Genomic DNA, 21,620 nt, shown 5'->3' with positions numbered 1-21,620 from the left:
ACTGAAAAAGAAAAACCGTGAGGGGGAACTAGACATTCCAGACATTAAGACTTATTATAAAGCTTCTTATAATTTAAATACTGTGGCATGGTACATGAACAAATAAATCAGCAGAATAAAGTCCAGAATTAGACATCTGGAATTCAAGATATGACAAAGGTGGGATGCCCAGGTAGTTCAGTTGGTTGTGTCCAACTCTTGATGTCGGCTCAGGTCTTGATCTCACAGTCATGAGATCAAGCCCTGCATTGGGCTCCATGCTGGGCATGAAGCCTGCTTAAGATTCTCTCTCTCTCCCCGGGCACCTGGGTGGCTCAGTCAGTTGAGTATCCAACTTCAGCCCAGGTCATGGTCTCATGGTTCCAGGGTTCAAGTCTCATGTCAGGCTTTGTGCTGACAGTACAGAGCCTGCTTTGGATTCTCTATCTGCCCTCCTCCACTTGCACTGTCTCTCCCTCAAAAACAAACATGAAAAAAAGATCCTTAGAAAAAAAAAGATTCCCTCTTCCTCTACCCCTCCAAAAAATATGTGTGTGTGTGTGCGCGCGCGCGCATGTGTGTACACACACATGACAAAGGTAACATCTCAAATTCCTAGGGCAAACACATACTTTTTTTTAATGTTTACTTATTTGAGAGAGGGCAAGCATGAGAGGGGGAGGGGCAGAGATAAAGGGAGAGAGAATCAGAAGCCGACTATGCACAGTGTCAGCAAGGAACCTGATGTGGGGCTCAATCCCATGAATTTCAAGATCATTACCTGCGCTGAAATCAAGAGTCCACTGCTTAACTGACTGGTCACTCAGGCATCTTATTCATTTATTGTGAGAGAGTGCACGAGCAGGGGAAAGGGGGTGGGGGGGGGAGACAGAGAGAAAGCGAGTGAGCGAGCATGAGCAGGGAAAAGACAGAGAGAGAATCCCAAGCAGGCTCCACACTCATCAGAGACTGATACAAAGCTCAAACTCACCAACCATGAGATCATGACTTGAGCTAAAATCAAGAGTCAGATGCTTAACTAACTAAGCCACCCAGGTGCCCCAAGATATACTTCTTATGTAAATAATGCTGGGTTAATATGGAAAAAATAAAACTTAATCTAACCTCACACAACACACACAAAAATCAATCTCACATGACTGCAGATCTAAAGGTATATATATTAAAGGAAAAAACAACTTGCAGAAGAAATTATAGAATGTCATCCTGCCTTCTGGGTAGGCAAATATTTCTTACACAGGTACAGAAGAGTGCTGTCCATAAAGATTCAAGGACATTAAAATTAACTCATCTCATGAAAATACACCTATTAGAACACTGGAGACACGCACCAGAGTGGGAGAAGGTATGTACAAAACTCATCCAGAGTTTTGTGGAATATATACGTGGAATATATAAATCACAGGAAGAAAAAGGCAGGCAACTTCAGCATCGTATCCAATGTCATAAAATAGCTTGTTGCAAAACAAAGTTGCACAACCACTTTGGAAAATTGGCATCATGTACAAAGAATAAACATATGCACCCCACTCGACCCATAAATTTCAGTCCAGGGCATAGACCCAAGAGAAATACATGCACCTGTGCACCATCAGAAACCTTAAAGTGTGTCCATAGCAGCATCATTCACAAGAGCCCCAAACTGAAACGTGGAATGTAAACCGACACAAAGTACTTAAATAACTGTGGAATATGCAAACAGAACACACACAAAAATGCACTTAGAGATACTCTAAATAATAAGGGTCAATTTAACAGAAATACTGGGCAAAATCAGATAGACACAAAAGAACACACCCTGTTCGGTTCCATTTGTAGAGTTTGAAAACAAAGAACCCAAGCCATGCCGTCAGTCAGAACACCGGTTACCTGTGGAGAGTAGGGACGGGTTTGCCACCTGCATATGCAAGAAAGGGTATCAGCTACCCTGGTCGTGTTTTTTCTTGTCTGGTGATTACATGGATTTGCTCGGTGTAATAACGTAGCTGTACATGTGTGGGTTAAGAACTTCTGTGCGCTTCAGTAGACCTTGTTTCAAGTGTTACCACATGCACACATCCCGGTCCTTACACAACCACTGCAGAAATGACTTTGGTGCTCATACCGGTAAGCTGAACACGCACAGACCTCACAACCCAGCAATTCACGCTCCTGGAATAACTCACCGACGCTCCAGAAAGTGCGGACCCAACTTCTTAAAGCAGCATTGTTCACAACTGGGAAGAACAGGAATCACAAACTGTACACCAGCAACAGAAAAGGTACGCTGCAGGGGGATACAAAAGGCCACTATCTGGAAATGAAAATTGCCACTACGTTCATCAGTGGGATCCTCAAGCCTCCCCCACTACTACTCAGCTGGCCACCACTGTATCTACCCTGAATTCTGCAAGAGCTTTCTAATGGCCCTGTTTGTGCCCTTGTCCTTCCTTAACCTGTCAACCCAGAAGCCAGCGATTCAGAAACTAGTTGCCAACCCCTCTGTTCAAAACCCTCCACTGACTTCCCACAACACGGGAGAATACAAGGCAAAGTCCTTCCAGGAAATCCACAGGGTGCCCCCGTGACTGGCACCCTGACCCAGCTCTAGCCTCATCGTCTTGGGACTCCCAGGCTTGCTCCACTGGCCCCTGTGCTACTGCATGTGTCCCAAGCAGTTGTTTTTTTTTTTTCATGGCCTTTGAACTGCCAAGGGTGCTCCACCCCAGATTACAACATGGTGCTGTCAGTTTACATCTCTGCTCAAATGCCCCCTAAGGTGAAGGATTTCCACCCAACAGCTCTGAACCCCCACATTCTGTCTCATCATCACCATGCTTAGCTTTTCCTCCACTGCGTTAACCACCTTGCAGTATACAATGTATTTACAGACTCATTTGTTTACAGGGTGCCTTACCCTAAGCGGAAAGAAAGCACCGTGAAGGCAAAAATCCCAATTTGCTGCTACAGATGTGGGGCACAGACAGAACAGGGCCCGACACAGAAGCACTACTACCTGTTTGTGGGTTGAACTCAGACAAGCAACCTAATCTTGCTTGCCTTAGATTCTCCTTATGCAAAAGGGAGATCATGATGGTATCTGCTTCTTGGGGCTTCAGTAAAGACTGAGACACTTCAAATCAAGAAAATAAATACTTAAGCGTATCGGAGACTTGAAACACAATTTTAAAACATGGATTAAAGATGTAAAAAAAAAAAACAACAACCCATATTCAACAATTAAAAGTATAAGCAGATTATGTCCACACACAGCAGCTATAAAACCTTACCAATGACTCGATGCACGTATTACAGATCGCATCCACTTGGGAGTAACAGAACCCTCCCCCCACCAATAAAAAATTATTAAATTCATAAACAATGAAATATCCAAAGCAGCTTAAGCCAATAACCAGTTTTATTTTTTTCTCATGTAATAGGAAGTCTGGAAATAATATATCCACGGCTAGTGTAGACAAAGAAGTGACTGGAGGGGCCAGGATCATTGTGCCTTTTCTGCAGGATCCTCTTTAGCCTGTGGCTTGCAGCCTCATGGTCAAAAGACGTATCTTTGAACACTAGGTACTTGGTCTCCTTGCAAGGTGAGAAGTAGGGAAAAGAGCAAAAACAAAATCTGTAGAAGAATGCAGGTAAGAAAAATCCCTTTTCAAGAGCTCTCTTGTCAACAGCCCATACAGTGACATCTGCTTATCGGTCAATGGCCAGGCTGTGACATAAAGACTGTAATAGTTGTGGAAAACTCATTAAGAGACTTCTAAAACTAGGGTATCTTAGTAATCTGACAAAACTTGGATTTTCTTGATGTGAAAGATGAGACACCGGGAGAGCAACGAGAAGTGTATGTCACTCCTGCAGGGACAGGAGGCCCAGAACATTCCAGAGGATCCATCTGATGAAGACATCATGCCCTGATAGCAACGCATCTGACTTAGACACTCGTAACAAACAGGTACTAAAAATACCCACATGTTACATAGCATTTAACACAATGCCAAACAGTCCACTGGTCAAGGGAGTTATCCAAAAGGAAATGGAACACATATCAAGGATGGAATTATAATAATACTATATACAAACCTGTAATGAAGCCCAAGTGTTAGAGGAGCATGATCTTAAGAATAAAGACTACAAATTAATGAGTGAGGGTCTGTTTTCATGATGAAAGACTGACAAATGCAATTTCATGATTCACTAGAAAATTCCATCAGGGTATGAATTCTCATGAGCACAAGTGAGGGGGCTGCGGCTAAAATCATCTCCACACGCGGGCCGTCCGCGGTGTGGGTTCTCACGTTTCCTGAAAGAATTCCATTGGCTAGGCTTTTTGAAGTTTTAAACAGAAATGTCTCCTAGTGTGAGTACGTTTCATAAAAACTGAGCGATTGTTGTAGGCCATGGTTTCTCAACCTCAGCAATACTGACATTTGGGGCCACATAATTCTCTCCTGCAGGGGCTCCCGGGCATTATATGCCAGTAGCACCCCACCCCCCGCCCAGTTTTCACAATAAAAAATGTCTCCAGATAAGCAAAATCACCACCAGGTTGGAACTGTTCCTGTAGACCAAGGGCTGGCTGGGTTTTTCTGTAAAGGGCCAGAAAGTAGGTGTTTTAGGCTCTGTGAGTCACATGTGGTGTTTGCCACATGTTTTTCTTCTTTAAAAATGTTATCAACTATTCTTAGTTTGCAAGCCATACAAAAATAGACAGTCGGCCAGTTTGCTGACCTCTCTTATAGACTTTCCCACATTCCTATTTTATAGGTTTTTCTCTTTAGTATGATTTTGTTCATCAAGAATACGGTGTGAGACCAGTAAGTCCCTGGTGTGCTTGCTCGTATGCCCAGAAGGTGCTGGTGGTGCTAAGGTCATTCTGACATAAAATACCAAGCTACGGTCTCTCTCCCTAAGTTCTCATTTTTTATTTTTAAGAGCTGAATGCGCACCTGACTCCTGCATACCACAGGTATAGTTTTGTCCCCTAGCATGAGTTCTCGCGAATGCCCACAGTGATGAGGAAAAACAAGTCTTTCCCAGCCATGACACCAACTGGGCCCCGTCTGAGCTCTCGTGTTTCCCTGAAGGCAGACACATCACTGGAGCCTTTTCCACACAGAAGACACGAAGAGCTTCTCTCCCCGGTGAGTTTTCACGTGACTGCGAAGCGATGAGTGGTCGCTGAAGGCCTTCCCGCAGGCCAGGCACTCGTAGGGCTTCTCCCCGGTGTGTATCCTCCTGTGCACGTTCAGGTTTGAGCCTATGCTGAAGGCTTTCCCACAGTGATCGCACTCGTACGGCTTCTCTCCTGTGTGACTTCTCATGTGTGTCTTGAGGGTGGACTGGTTTCTGAAGGCTTTCCCACACTGCCTGCACTCAACACGTTTCTTTACGAGATGAGTACTCATGTGCCTCCTCCGGGACAAGTAATCCCCAAACACTTTCCCGCACACGGCACACTCATAGCGTCTCTCCTGAGTGTGTATTTTCCTGTGTGTGGTCAGGTTTGAGCTCGCACTGAAGGCTTTCCCACACAGATCACACCCATACGGCTTCTCTCCGGTGTGGGAATTCATGTGCGTCTTCAGGATGGACTGGTTTCTGAACGCTTTCCCACACTGTCTACATTCGATGGGTTTCTTCACAATATGAATTCTCATGTGCTTCCTCCGTGACAGGAGATCACCGAAGGATTTCCCACATTCTTTACACTCGTACGTTTTCTCCACCATGTGGTTCTTCTTGTGCAAGTTGAAGTTCGACTTCCATCGGAAGGCTTTCCCACACTGTGTGCATTCGTAGGGTTTCTCTCCAGTGTGATTTCGGACGTGCTCTTTGAGGTGTGAGGGATGCTGGAAGGCTTTCCCACAGTCGTGACATTCATACGGTCGCTCTCCAGTGTGTGTCCGTTTGTGTGCAATGAGGTGGCAGCTCCTGCCATACGCCTTCCCACACTCATCACACTTGTAAGGTCTCTCCCCGGTGTGAACTCTCATGTGTATCTTCAGGGAGGAGAGGGTTCGGAAGGCGTTTCCACACTGACTGCAGTCAAAGGGCTTCTCCGTGAGGTGAGTTCGTGCATGACTCCGAAGGGCGGAGGGGTCATTGAAGGCTTTCCCGCAGGCGCTGCACTCGTAGGGCTTCTCCCCAGTGTGGATCCTCCTGTGCCGCGTGAGGGAAGCACTCGTCGTGAAGGCTTTTTGGCACTGGTGGCATTCGTGCATTTTTCTCCCGTTGTAAATGCTCACGTGTTGGGTTAGAGGTGACCTGTTCTTAAAGGCCGCCCCACAGTCCCGCCGGTGATAGGGCCTCTTGCCAGGGTGCCTTCCCATTTGCTGGGTAAGGTGGGTGCCCATGCTGAAGACTTCAAACAGGTGAGTGTACTCGGCGGGTTTCTCCCCAAGACGTGTTCTTTCCTGCCGATTGAGAGAGGAGTGACTAGGGCGTTTCCCACAGCTCCCCACGCCCCTAAGAGCCATCCAGTCCTCCCCATGTACACTCACAGGAGTAGAAACAGGCCCTATGACCAATGACGCTGTGACTGGAGTGCAACAGTACTGTTCACGTCCCACTTGGGGTCTAGCAAATGAAACGGTGGAGGCTACGCCCTGAGGCCCCACATGAGTAACGTTCACAAAGCTTTTACTGTTTACTGTTTAAACCTGAATTGAACCCCAACGCTCATTATCTGAGGCTAGGTTTAGGGTTTTCCCCCGAAGCTGTGGGAAACAGTGTCTGAAACAGGTGCCTCTCAGGGAATACCACTCACTGGTTCCTGAGCTGCTTTTCTAACAGGCTGCCCCAGCCTTCTCCCGTCCGGAAAACCAGGGATCATCCCAAGAAAACCTTACCACTGTCACACCACGGGGTGTTTCCTTGCCAAAAATGTCTTCCATGAGAATGGACCATTTGCTTTTAGATGGAGTCTCCCAATCTGCAACAAATTGGAAAAATATTAACCTGAGGAAAGAAATGTTGGCTGGAGAAAGAAAACAGTGAGATGACAGCTGATGAAAACGGGATTTCTTTGCAAAACTAACCTTAAAGAAGGAAAAGCGATGTTGAAAGGAAGAACACACATGGGGATAAAAATGCCTGTGCAATGTGGCTCTGTGAGATACCTGGTGATGGCGGAGGAGACACTTAACTAGATTCACTAAGGAATAACTCTTCAAAGAGTAACACGGATAACAACAGAAGGGTACAATCAGGGTGCAGAGTATGAAAGAATGGGACAAAGCTCACGTGGACAGGTCAAATTTACACACGAAGCCCAGCAATTCTGCTTCTGGGGATTTACCCAAAGAAAGCAAAAACACTACCTTGAAAAGATATCCACACCCCCATGTTCACAACAACACTATTTACAATAGCCGAGGTATGGAATCAATCTAAGTGTCCTTTGACAGATGAATAAATAAAATGTGGTGTATACACACAGTAGATTATTATTCAGCCGTAAAAGAATAAAAAGAAGGAACTCTTCCTACTCAACCACACAGATGGGTCTTGAGGGCATAATGCTAAGATAAGACAGAGACAGACTGCATGATCTCACTTCTGTGTAGAATCTAAAAAAACAAAACAAAACAACTACCACCCCCCAAAACAAAACAAAACACAAGAACTGAGCTCGTGGATACAGAGAACAGACTGTGATGGTTGTCAGAGGTGGTGGGTGGGCAAAATAGGTGTGAAGGGGGTCAAAAGGTACAAACTTCCAGTTGGGAAACAAGTAAGTCCTGGGCTGTAGGGTACAGCATGGTGACTATAATTAATAAGTCTGTATTATACTGAAAATTGCTAAGAGGGGAGTGGGGTGGCTTAGCTAGTTAAATGTCTGACTCTTGATTTCGGCTCAGGTCATGGTCTCATGGTTCACGGAATCGAGTCCCACGTCGGGCTCTGCGCTGAGGGTGCAGAGTCCGCTTGGGATTCTCTCTCCCTCACGCTTTCTCCACCCCTCCCCAACTCGTTCTCTCAAAATAAATTTAACAAAAAAGTTGTTAGGACAGTAAATCTTAAAAGTTCTCATCACAAGAAAAAAATTGTTCTGTACCTGTGTGGTGACGGATGTTAATCAGATTTACTGTGGTGATCCCTTTGCAATACATACAAAAATTGAGTCACTATGTTGTACACCTGAAACTAACAGTTAGTATCTCAGTGGAAAGTAAGTAAACCAATAAGTGAATAAGTCAGTCAGCAGATAGATAAAAGGAAGAGAAAAGGAAGAAACACAGACGTACATACATAGGAGAGGACAGCGAGACCAAAGGACTTGTGCGAAAATGGAGACGGGGCATTCTCAGATTTCCCTGGCTGACATTTCCTCATGGACCTCCCTGCCCGGCATCACTGAGTAAATCAGGTGCCCAGAAGCACCCATGTCTGCCTGGTGCTTACCGGGAGATGTGGCTCGGTGAAGTCCCCTCTCCTCTGTCCTCAGCTCCTCTTCTTGTTCCAAGTGGGAGATAAGGCTGGGTTTGCCCACCTGATACCCTACTCACGGGGAAAGACACATGTTGGGGGAGGATCGTGCAGAGGACAACCCCTTCTGTTAGGCTGGGGTCAATGTTTTGATCTTCAGTGCTCTGAAGGTGGACAAGTCTGACTTAGGAGCAGCGAAATGGTGGTGCCCAATTTCTAAGAAACACAGTGAAAGGCTTTCATAAAACACAAAGCCACAAACACCGACACGCTTTGCCCTTCAAAAGAATGAAGATTGCTCAACTCAGAAACCTATGCCCAGGCTCAGACACACTTGCTGACCTCCACGGTCAATGCAATGGGCAGGTCTCGGCAACCGTTGGGGGTCACCATGGGGGGCGGGGGGGGGGGTATCAGGACGGCTTGTTCACGTTGTGTTCCAAATCCCCACAGTCCCTGGGTCACAGCAAGTACTTAAAACAAAAACATCTGCCACACGAACAGAGAAATGAGTCCAGCCTTACCCACTGAAGCAAGGTTGCTATAGTTCTCCAACATCACATCTTTGTACAGTTTTCTCTGTGAAGAATCCAGCAAGGGCCATTCCTTTTCAGTAAAGTCCACAGCAACGTCCTGGAAAGTCACTGACTCCTGAATCACCACACATATTTGGGGTCAGTAAGAAACCGTCCCGTCTGTGTCCACAGAGATGGACTGAGGCTGGGCATGAGAGACTCTGAACACAGGACTTCCAGATGTGGCTCTGGGGACTCTTCACTAGGAGGTGATCTCATCGCATCACATGCAACACTGCTGACCTGGGACCAAATCTCTCCACTTCTAGCCTGGCCTGAGCATTCTGAGTTGTATTATGAGAGAAACACCTGCTACGTTAGTCATTTTCCCTTACGTCCCTGATACCAGGACGGCCTTGCACCTGTCTCTGGCTTTCTCTCCTGTGCCCTGATCAGGCAGTGATCAGCCTGGGTGAGGCTCTAAAAGAACTCTAACAGGTGGCACTGGGGGCATCCTAGGGAAGTGCCTCTCCCACCCCCAGGGGCCCAGAGATCTTCTACCTGAGAACCCACACTGGTTGGTGCAGGAGGCTCCAGGCCACTGCAAGCAAACAGGTCCACATCCTGGGGACAGGAATGGTCTCTGGAGGGATGAATCTCTGACTCCTGGATATAGGCAGGGTCCTGGATGGACGCAGCTGGAGAGGAGTGGATCCATGAGGATTAAAGCCTGCCCAACACTCACAGATCAGGAAGCTGCCCATGCAACTGGAAGTATGCTAGGTGTGGTGTGCAGTGCCTATCCTCGTCTGTCTCACACACACCATGTCTTGTAACAGGCCAGAGGGGCCCTGCCCCACTCAGGGACAGGGGAAAGGACAGCAGGCTGACATACCCATAAAAAAGCAATACACGCTCTCAACCAATGAGTGAAGAAATTAAAGCTCTAGCAGGGAGAGCGTTTACTTGGCTCAGATTTTTCACAGTAATACAGGATAAATAACAAATATAACTAAAAAAACAAAACAAAACAGGGGTGTCTGGCAGGCTCAGTCAGTGGAGCACACAACTCTTGATATCAGGGCTATGAGTCTGAGCTTCATGCTGGGAGTAGAGATTACTTACAGATAAAATATTTAATAATAATGATAACAGTAATAATAAATAGGTAACAGGGTTACCCACGACCTGTCTTTCCTTACACACCAACCACACACAATCCCTACTTCACCCAAACCCATAAGTCAGACAGTCACGTGGGGGGCTCCCACGACTCTGCCCCCACCCCTTGTCAGTTCCTCCACCCTTCCTGGCAGACCTCCCCCTAGCCATGCACACCCCTGATCTCCGGGAAGTCCAGGGGCCACTTACACACGACTTCTGAGGGCACTCATTATCACCCCAGGAACTTACCACACGTGGGAGACAGACCAGGAGCTGCCATCCTGTGAGAACGACAGTCAATCTGCCAGAATAGGGCACTGGCAGCAGGAGGCTTCCCTCTCGCTGTCACGGGACTCTTCGAGCAGGCATCTGTAGTAAATGAGAAAAAGACCAGTAGGACAAAGACTTCCCACCCGCTCACAGGACAATTCTGACTTTGGTTTTCCACCATCTCTTCTTTGGAGCAGCAAGTTCTGTCTGATCTTGGGCCTTTATCTTACTCAGGTGAGTCCTCTGGGCCAATGTGGAGAAGGTCCCTGATGTGCCTAATAAGATTCAGATCCACTCTCCCGTGTGATCTGTTGCCAAGCACAACTCCATCAGACTCCTTTACTTGTTAAACACTTGGGCTCCAGACTTGTCTTCCTTTCAACTTCAAGGCTTACCATGGTTTAGGATGGTTCTAGTAGCCGTGGGGTCGGTCCACCTATAGCCACGCGTTCCAACCTCCAGTGCCTTTTGGCCACTCACTCCACACCCACACACACACCCTGGCCACAGCCCAGGCCGTGTCATCACTGGAATCAGCTTCACCTCGCAGGCAATGATTCCAAAATCTCTCTGAACAAAAACCTCTTCTCCAACACTCTTGTCACACGACCTCTCTCACTTGAGAGAGGATTCCAGGCCACCCATGCTGCTTCCATCTTGCTCTCTAACAGCAAATTCCTCCTCTCACCACCCCGCCTACCCAGCGGGAAGTCATCATCAATATCCGTCACTTCTATGACTCTCTGCCCATATAATTCCTACCAGCCAAAGGACCAACCTTGGATGATTCATTCCAACCATTCACCTCCTCTCTGAAGGTAATTGGCAAGACCAGTCTGCACACAACTGGTAACCTCCCAAACTCAGCTGCAAAAGGAGTATTTATATTCAAGAAAAGCCTACCAGGCAACCTGACCTTCCAGTCGCCTAAAAACTGTGTAGAAATCTTGCCAGTTTTTCCCAAATCAAAAACTGTCTCATCATTACGCTTTCAACAAGTAATCTTATTTTCATTTCACAGTAATCCCAAAAAAAAAAAAAAATGAGTTTACAGACCAAATCTAAAATGTGAACCAAAATGCAAAAGATTTAGAGGAGCAGGAACAATGTTAAGAAAGAAAAACAAACGTACAGGATTTGTACTAACTTTATCACAGTAATGGATGGAATAAGTAACAGACAAACAGGTCATTAGAACAGAACAGAGTTAGAAACAAACCTACATGTGTACAAACGATTTTCATTAAGAGAACAAAGCAATTCAGTAGGGAAAGCAGTCTTTTTAACAAATGGTACTGAGTGGTTAAGCGTCCCACTTCGGCTCAGGTCATGATCTCATGATTCATGAGTTTGAGCCCTGCATCAGGCTCTGTCCTGACAGCTCAGAGACTGGATACAGCCTGCTTCAGATCCTCTGTCCCCTCTCATTCTACCCCTCCTCAGCTCACATGTGTGCTCTCTCTCAAAAATAAACAAACATTAGGGGCGCCTGGGTGGCTCAGTCGGCTAAGCGTCCGACTTCGGCTCAGGTCATGATCTCCCAGTTCGTGAGTTCAAGCCCCGCGTCGGGCTCTGGGCTGACAGAGCCCAAATTCTATGTCTCCCTCTCTCTCTATAAATTCTATGTCTATAAATTCTGTCTATAAATTCTATGTCTCCCTCTCTCTCTGCTCCTCCCCTGCTCATGCTCGGTCTCTCTATCCTTCAAAAATAAATAAAAACATTAAAAAAATAAATAAAATAAAATAAAATAAAATAAAATAAAATAAAATAAAATAAAATAAACAAACATTAAACAAACAAATGGTACCAAGGGCACCTGGCTGGTTCCAGTTGGGAGACCATGTAGCTCTTGATCTCAGGGTCCTCAGTTTGAGCTCCATGCTGGGTGTAGACATTATTTAAAAAAAAAAAAAAAAAAATGCCACTGAAAGAACTCAATGGGTAACAGGAACTTTACATTCTTTTATCACTGCATAAGCAACAACTTGAATTAAAAACCTTTCTGAGATGAAACAGAAACCACAACATAAAAACCATAGAAAATATTTTAACAACCTTAAGTTACACAACAGTATTTTAGTCTAGACACAGAATATTAATAAATCATTAAATTGGCCTTTACCAAAAATACAAATTTTCAAACAAAATCATGAAGAAAATTAATAGTCTAGCATAAAACACACAAAGATCAATGAAACAGAAATGAGATCCCAGAAATAAAGGCACACATACACAGTCAATTACTTTATGACAAGGAACCAAGGATATACAAGGAAAGGACAGTCTCTTTAATAAATAATGTTGGGACAACTGGATGGCCACATGCAAAAGAATGAAACTGGACCACTATGTTACATCATACACAAAAATGAACTCAAAATGATTAAAGACATGAATGTAAGACCCAAAACCACAAAGCTCAAACAAAACATAGGCAGTAAGCTCCCTGACACTGGTCTTGCCAATTCTGATTTGACACGGAAAACAAAGAAAACAAAAACAAAAATAAGTGCGCCTGCACCAAACTAAAAAGCTTCTGTACAGTAAAGGAAACCATCAACAAAATAAAAAGGCATGGTGCCTGGGTGGCTCAATCGGTTAAGTGTCTGACTTCAGGTCAAGACCTTACGGTTTGTGAGTTCAAGCCCCATGTCAGGCTCTGTGCTGACAGCTCAGAGCCTGGGGCCTGCTTTGGATTCTGTGTCTCCCCCTCTCTCTGCCCCTCCCCTGCTAGTGCCCTGTCTCTCTCTCTCAAAAATGAATAAACATTAAAAAAAAAATTTTTTTAAAGGCAACCTAACAAAAAAATATTTGCAAATCATATATCTGATAAAGAGTTAATATCTGAAACACATAAAAGAATCTTACAAGTGGGGTGCCCAGATGGTTCAGTGGGTTAAACATCCAACTATTGATTTCAGCTCAGGTCATGATCTCATGGTTCATGAGATAGAGCCCTGCATTGGGCTCTGCACTGACACTGCAGAGCCTGTTTGGGATTCTCTCTCTCTCTCAAAATAAGTAAATAAACTTTAAAAAAAAAATGAACTCTAGCCATTTGCTAGCATGGATTCACCTTGAGGGCATTGCGCAAAGTGAAATAAATCCTACAGAAAGAGCTAAATATCTATTTTTACTTCTATGTGGAATCTCAAAAAACAAAACAAAATAGGTCATGGATACAAAGAACAGACTGCCTGAATCAGAGGGTGGGTGAAATGGGTGAAAAGCATCAAAAGGTACAAAGTTCCAGTTATAAAATGAGTAAATCATGGAGATACAATGCACAGCATGGTGACTAGTTATTAATACTGTAGTATATATTTAAAAGTCGCTAGAGAAGGGTAACGATAAGGAATATAATCAAAGATATTGTAACACACTGTATGGTCACAGATGGTAGCTACACTTGTGAGCACAGAATAGGTTTTTGCACCCAAACTACTGTAACGTTGTGTTTGTTATACTTCGAGGGAAAAAAAAGAAAGTAGCTGAGAGAGTAGATCTGGAAAGTTTTCATCACAAGAAAAAAAAAATGTAACTCTGTATGGCAATGATGTTAACTAGAGACTCATTGTGGTGTTCAATTCACAATATACACAAATATCAAATCATTACACTGTACACCTAAAACTAACGTTTTGTCAATTATAACTCAATTCCAAAAAAAACAGTTGCGCAATTATGTATAAAGCTGCTATAAACCTTAAACAAAATGAATAGTCAAGCCACAGATTGGGAAAAAATATTTGTAGTATGGGGTGTCTGGCTCTTGATTCCAGTTCAGGTCATGATCTTGTGGATCATGGGATCAAGCCCCTGCATTGGGCTCCGTGCTGACAGTGCACAGAGCCTACTTGGGATTCTCACTCCCTCTCTCTCTGCCCCTCACTGCTGCTCGTGTGTGTGCATGCATGCACCCTCTCCCTCTCTCTCTCTCTCTCTCTCTCACAAGATACACTTAAAAAAATATAATTGTAGTACATACACTTAACAAAGAGCTCATACATTCAGATTACATAAAGAACTCCTATAAAACAAAATTAAAAAGCAATTCAACAAAAAAAAGCTAAAGCACAAAATGTAATGACAAATATAACAAACTTGTCAAAAGGTATTCAACGTCATCAGTTATCAGATGAATGCAAACAAAACTAAAGATACAGCATTTTAACCCTCTAGAGTGGCCAAAATAAAAAAGACTGCCAACATCAAACGTTGGCAAGGATGGGTGGCTGAGGTTGAACTGGTTCAACTACTTTGGACAACATTTTGCCAGTTTCTTTACCATTTGACTCAGCCATTCCACTCATAGATATTTACCCAAGAGAAAATTTTTATTTTTTTATTTAAAAAAAAATTTTTTTTTATGTTTATTTTTGAGACAGAGAGAGACAGAGCATGAACGGGTGAGGGTCAGAGAGAGAGGGAGACACAGAATCGGAAGCAGGCTTCAGGCTCCGAGCTGTCAGCACAGAGCCCGACGCGGGGCTCGAACTCACGGACCGTGAGATCATGACCTGAGCCGAAGTGGGACGCTTAACCGACTGAGCCACCCAGGCGCCCCAAGAGAAAAATTTTAAAACACGTTACAAAGACTCATACAAAATGTTCACAGCAATCTGGTTTCATAATAGCCCCAAACTGCAAACAATCTAAATATCCATCAACAACAGAACGGATAAACACACTGTGGTATGTACAATGGAATATTACTGAACGAACACTAACTACTGAGACACACAACACAGTGGAAACTCCACGACGCTGACCAATACAAACTATACACAAAAAATGCTCTACGATTCCAGTCATAGGACATCCACGAGTAGGTGGACTTATTTAGGTTGTTAGCAAAACTTGTTTATTTCAGTCGATAGAAGTAAAAAAAAAAAAAAAAAACGGCTGCCTCGGTGGAAGAGCATGAGATGGAGAAACTGAAGAAGCAAGAGGAACTTTCTGGGGCAACTGAAATACTCTTCACATTTATTTTTAGCTAGTGGTTACACGATGTACACAACTGTCAAAAAATTCATCAAAGTGATCTAGTATCTGTGCACTGTCTTCACGGTAAATTATACTTTACTTTTAAAAAGTTAACAGGAGTGTTTCTAACTTTCTGGTTTCTATAAAGTTCTAACAAAATTCCTCCCAAAACCGATCTGTGATACTCTCCTCCTCTCCTATTACAAACAAGGAGATGTCTGCTCTCTCTTCTAAGGCTAACCTCTTCAGGTAAATAAATATGGATATAAAATCAAAATGTACGGAGGAAAAAAAGTGAAATGAAAAAACATTCAAATCAAAGGAAGCTAGAGGAAAGGAAAAATAGAAAAAGGACAAATTCAACAGGCAAATATATTAACACACAAGATTTAATAGACTAAATACTTCAACTAAAATATAGATATTCTCAAAACAGGTTAAAAACAACCCAGTTAGGGGCGCCTGGATGGCTCAGTCCATTAAGTGTCCAACTTCGGCTCAGCTTATGACCTTGCAGTTCGTGAGTTTGAAGCCCCGCGTCAGACTCTGTGCTGAGAGCTCAGAGCCTGGAGTCTGCTTTGGATTCTGTGTCTCCCTCTCTCTCTGTCCCTCCCCTGCTCACACTCTTGTCTCTCTCTCTCTCTCTCTCTCTCAAAAATAAACAAACATCAAAAAAATTTTTAAACAAATAATCAAGCTATATGCTGTTTACAACAGACATCTAAAACAAAGATATAGCAAGAATGGAAATAAAAAGAAGATATACAAGACACACACTTTTCTTTTAAATCTGGTTTAAATACATTAGCATCCGACAGAAAGAACTAAGGTAAAAAGGTTCAGAGAAAACTGAGGTATTACGTAACGAAAAGAGGTATAATTCAAGAAAAAAAACCCTATATATATGTATATATACATATGCGCACATATATGTGTCTTAACAGCCTCAAATACACACACACACACACACACACACACACACACACACACACACACACACAAAGATAGAGGGACGCCTGGGTGGCTCAGGTGATTAAGCGTTCAACTCTTGATCTCAGATCAGGTCTTGATCTCAGGGTGGTGAATTCAAGTCCCGCACTGGGCTTCATGCTGGGCATGGAGCCTACTCAAAAAATAAAAATAAAAAATAAAAAAAGACTGAAGTCTAAGGAGCATGGATAAAGCCACCACCAGAGGTCTCACTAACACGGTTCAAGCAGATGATTCAGTTAACTATACGCATACTGAACAAGACGAAACAGTATACCCTAGCTACTATAAACTCCAACCAAAACAGGTACAACGTGTCTCAGAAAATGGCATCTATCTCTGAAAACAATGCAATGAAGTTAGCAAACAGTGTCCAAAGGGTAACGAGAAAAATGTCACAGGAATGAGTATTAAAAAAGAAAAAAATTCTAAATAATTCACGTGTCAAAGAAGTCATAATACATAATATTTATAACTGAAGTATAATAAAATACACTGAAATTCTTTGGAACGCGACAGGTATCCAATGTTAGAAACTGGAAAGAAATACTGCAAAAAAGTAAAAGGAAGAAAATTATAAAGAGCAGAAAGTTATGAGATGAAAGACATATGATGAAGTCATTCAATCAAGGCAAAAGTTCTCTAAGAAAAACAAAACTCACAAAATTCTGGCAGGACTTATTTTATTTTTAAAAAAGGAAAATCTATGAATGAAAAACCAGATTATGTTACAGATGTAACAAACATTAAAAATATAATAAAAACATTAACGACTTTGACTATACAATTTAAACCTTAGAAGGAATGAGTAAATCCCTAAAGAAATTTTACTGACCATAAAGAAATAAAGAACTTGGATGCCCTATGACCTTTAAAGAAACTGAAACAAAGAAACAACTGCTCAAAAAATTTCCACAAAGAAAACCCCAGACCTAAATGGTTTTTTCCTGGTGCAGCTCCCTTTTGCAGAACAAGTGATTCTATTCTTAGGCAAAATATTCCAGAGTTTAGAAAAAATGGAATATTCCCACCCCATTTTATGAGACTGGCATAAACCTGAAACAGAAAAGGAAAATTACAAGCCAATTTTACTCAAACACGGATCCAAATCTCCAAACACACTAGCAAATGGAAGACAAAAATGATACAGTAGTGCCTACCTTTACAAGTAAGTTATTTACCAACGCAAATGTCATGAATCATTAGAAAACCAATTGATTTAATTTGCCACATTACCAGACAAGTAAGAAAATCACACTATTCACTCATGCATTCAATGCACAACAGTAGTACCACAAGTCAGGCACTGTTTAAGGTACTAGAAATATACAGATAAACAGATATCAAAGCAGATTCCAGAAAAAAAAAAAATTCACTTGTTAAAAGCCTAAACCTTTCATGAGAAAAAACTCTTAAACTAGGAAAAGAAGGGAGTTTCCTTTACTATCTTTAAAAAAAAAAAAAAAAAAAAAGCTTCGACCAACATAAAAAGTCAATTATCTTCAAGGTTGGGGGGAAAAAATGGGACTACCTAGAGTTTGCTGCCCAAACTCCATTCAATGATACCAGAAGTCTCCAGCGAGTCCAGCAAAGTAAATAATAAAAAATGAATGATGCAAACGGAAAATAAAAGTAGTTACTATTTATTCTACAGAGGATAAAACTGTCTATGAAGAACATTCAAAACACTACACAAAAACCAACCCAAATTCAATACACCAAGCCCTTGGGGAAAAAAAAAAAATTCCTAAGTACTAAAAACAAAGATCCTACAAATAAATCTAACAACAAAACTCTCCCTCTCTCTCTCTCTCTCACACACACACACTCCTTAAATCCTGTATTTATTAAAATTTTAACATTTATTCACTTCTGATAGAGACAGTGGGAGCAGGGGAGGGGCAGAGAGAGAGGGAGACACAGAGGCTGAAGCAGGGTCCAGGCTCTGAGCTGTCAGCACAGAGTTGGATGTGGGGCTTGAACTCATGAACCACAAGATCATGACCTGAGCTGGAGTTGGACACTCAACCAGCTAGCCACCCAGCTGCCCCAACTCCTTAAATCCTTTGAAACTTCATTGAAAAGCATTGTAGAATATACAAGCAAACATTCTATATCAATAAATAGATATAATAAGATTAATTGTAAGATTCAATGAAATAATGCCAACATTATAAAAACTCACATACATATTCAACACAACTTGAAAATAAAAACTCCATGGGTGCCCGGGGGGCTCAGTCGGTTAAGTGTCACTCTTGGTTTCAGCTCAGGTCATGATCTCAGGGTTCATGAGGTCCAGTCCCGCTTCAAGCTCGTGCTGACAGCGCGGAGCCTGCTTGGGATTCTCTCTCTCCCTCTCTCTCTGCCCTTCCCATGCTCTCACTCTTCTTTCTCTCTAAACAAATAAACTTAAAAAAAAAAAAAAAAAAAAAAAAAAAAGGAAAAAGAAAACGCAAGTATCGGGAACTCTAAACTGACCCTAAAATTTAAGCCATGAAGTGTCTGAAAATGAATGGGTAAGTGTATGCACTTCATCTGCAAGGTACTTAAAAATCTCTAAATTAAAAAGTGTACTTGCAGAGGCGCCTGGGTAGCTCAGTCGGTTAAGCGGTAGACTTCCATTCAGGTCATGATCTCACGGTTTGTGAGTTCCAGCCCCAGATCAGCTTGGAGCCAGGAGCCTGCTTCGATTCTGTCTCCTTCTCTTTGCCCCTCCCCCGCTCACACAGTCTTTCTCAAAAATAAACATTAAAAAATTAAAAAAAAAAAGTGTACTTGCATTAATGGAAAAAAGAACGTCTCTGAAAGCACTTGAGTGAGTCCATTCACAAATAATTACCAAATTAGGAAATGCATTTTTGGAAAAACATATAAACAGTAAAATCCTTAAAGGAATTTATGGGGAATGAAGGGGATGCAGGAATGACCACACAGGTTCGATGTTTCATAATCTCCTTCTTGGTCTGGTTTGTAGATTCGCTTTACCACTGTCCTTTTAAGAGTGTGTGTTTTCATATATAAATTTTTTTTTTTTTTGCAAAGAGTGTTTTCATACTTTTTTTGCATGTTTTATATTCCAATTAAAAAATACTTGAGGGGCGCCTGGGTGGCTTGGTCGGTTAAGCGTCGGACTTCGGCTCAGGTCATGATCTCATGGTTCGTGAGTTCAAGCCCCGCCTCAGGCTCTGTGCTGACAGCTCGGAGCCTGGAGCCTGTTTCCGATTCTGTGTCTCCCTCTCTCTCTCTGACCCTCCCCCGTTCATGCTCTCTCTCTGTCTCAAAAATAAATAAACGTTTAAAAAAAATAAAAAAAAAATATTTGAAAGGAAAAGGATAAATAGCAACCACAATAAGATAGTAAAAATCAATGCAAAATAGTAATCACAATAAATGTTAATGGACTAACTCTCAGGTTAAATAACAGAACGTTGAGGTGAACTTTTTTTTTGAAGTGAACTTTTAAATCCAGTTATAGGCTGTTTACACCAGTCAACTAAAATAACAGGGAAGTTCACGGAAAAGTTTTAAATATAAGATTTAACATTCAATACAAATGTTAATAGGAAGCCGGTGTGCCTCTATTAATATTGGACAAAACGGACCGCAAAAGAAAAGGAAGGTATTACCCTCCCGGTCTCCCGTTCCGGACAGACCCCACCATAAAGTCCTGAATTCACCTGGGCGGGGCCTCTCCCTCTCCACCCCAAGGGGTCTTTTTTTTTTCTTTTTTTTTTTAAACCAGATCATCAGTGCCTCCCCTTGTCCTAAACACAGCGGTCCTAAATTTCAGTCCTCGCGTACCAGCATTTCATGTCGTTGATCACTGAGTCTAAAGCACACTCCTCACCGGGCTGCCTGGCTTTCCGGTCCCAGGTCTCTGTCCCCAATTACTCCTCCCTGCCCTATGGGCCTTTCGTGTCCTCGGGAAGACCGAGGGTAAAGGGTTAAGTGAGGAAATTGGGGCTTACAAGGCTGACGTTAGAATTGGGTGGAATGGAGGTCACGGAAGCTGCCGCTGAAAGGACGTCAAGTTCAAACAGCAGGTGCGGTCTGTAGCGGGGAAGTGGAGAGCCCCCAACAACCGGGAGAAAGCCGCGATGGACGCCTCCTCTACCCATGTGTATAGCCGCAATCGCCTCCCGAGAGCAATGGCTTCCGCTTCACTTCCGCCTTCTAACTCTCGCGGGACTTCAAAGGCGGCTTCTAACTCGGAAGCCTGGGGCAGAGAGGATTCTGGGAGATGTAGTTCTCGAGTTTAGACGGTTATGGCGGTGGTGCCCAACTGGAGTCTAACGATCCACATTTCCCAACTTCCAACTGTTCCAGTGTCCCAGAACCCAGTTCTCGGGTTTCTTTTCGTCTTATAATCATTCTCTTGGTGGTAGCAGCGAATCTCACCGTGTTAGAACTATTTATACACTCAAGGCTCAAATTTCCACCCACAGCCCCCCACCTCTACCCTGGATTCCAGATGGTATGAGACGTGCACTCTCCACTTAGATATTTTAAAATGCCACAAATCAAACTCCTGACTTCACCCTCTCAACCTCAAATAATAGCAACCCCATCTTCCCACTTGTCCACTGTAAACCTTGACAAAACCCTCAACCTTTTGATTTGTCCTGTCCACCAGGGAATGTTCCGTTCTACCTTGACCGTCACCCCAGAGCCTGATCACTTTGCCAAAAAAAAAAAAAAAAAAGGAAAAGTTTTCCTTGTTCCAGAATCAAGAGAGGTAGTGTCGGGACTTAGAAAAGTCCAGATTAGCATTTTGTGTTCCTCTTTTATAATACCTGAACTAGAAAGTTAGGAGACCCAGCTGCCAGTGAGGGTGTTTATCGAGGTAAGGTGAGCCCAGGAGGAGTGCAAGCAGTCCATGCCTGCCTCTTAGCATGAGTTCTAATCCCAACTCCACTAAGGCAGGCAACTGCAGTATGTTGCCTATAGTCTGTCCCTTCTGTGTAAATGAGCTGGCTTCTAAATTGTGAGACTCCAATGGGAAAAGTAAGTAATCTGATTATTGTTGTATAGGGTCAAGAAGGGCACAAAACAAGCCAAGCCCACTTTGCAGAGAGGCAAGCAAAGATGGTAAGACCTGGGGCAGAGGATCCTTGGGGTCAAGACTGGGGAAACTCCAGAGAGATTCCAGAGAGGGTAAAGGGTCACATCTTAGATATCTGGAGCCAGCACAGAAGAGGAAAAAAGGAAAAAGATTCAGTTAGGATTCAGGCAGGACCTGGAGTCATAAAAACAGAAAGTGGGTAT

The 21,620-nt window shown here is 43.2% G+C and overlaps 1 protein-coding gene across 1 annotated transcript; it reads right to left on the bottom strand.

Annotated features, from left to right (window-relative positions):
* Positions 1-4,990: 4,990 nt before the first annotated feature.
* Positions 4,991-20,512, bottom strand: ZNF317 (zinc finger protein 317). Its single transcript, XM_042928325.1, has 7 exons — positions 20,324-20,512; positions 10,353-10,472; positions 9,501-9,637; positions 8,949-9,075; positions 8,401-8,496; positions 6,846-6,928; positions 4,991-6,410 (listed from the first exon to the last, which is right to left on the bottom strand). The coding sequence occupies exons 2-7, from the start codon at positions 10,381-10,383 to the stop codon at positions 5,091-5,093; spliced, it is 1,794 nt and encodes a 597-aa protein (XP_042784259.1). The 5' UTR covers positions 10,384-10,472; positions 20,324-20,512; the 3' UTR covers positions 4,991-5,090.
* Between the last annotated feature and the right edge of the window lie 1,108 nt (positions 20,513-21,620).

This window comes from Panthera leo, chromosome A2 (assembly GCF_018350215.1).
Source record: "Panthera leo isolate Ple1 chromosome A2, P.leo_Ple1_pat1.1, whole genome shotgun sequence".
Taxonomy (NCBI): Eukaryota; Metazoa; Chordata; class Mammalia; order Carnivora; family Felidae; genus Panthera; species Panthera leo.
Note: the sequence above shows the minus strand (reverse complement) of the source record. Positions and strands in the feature narration are given on the sequence as shown.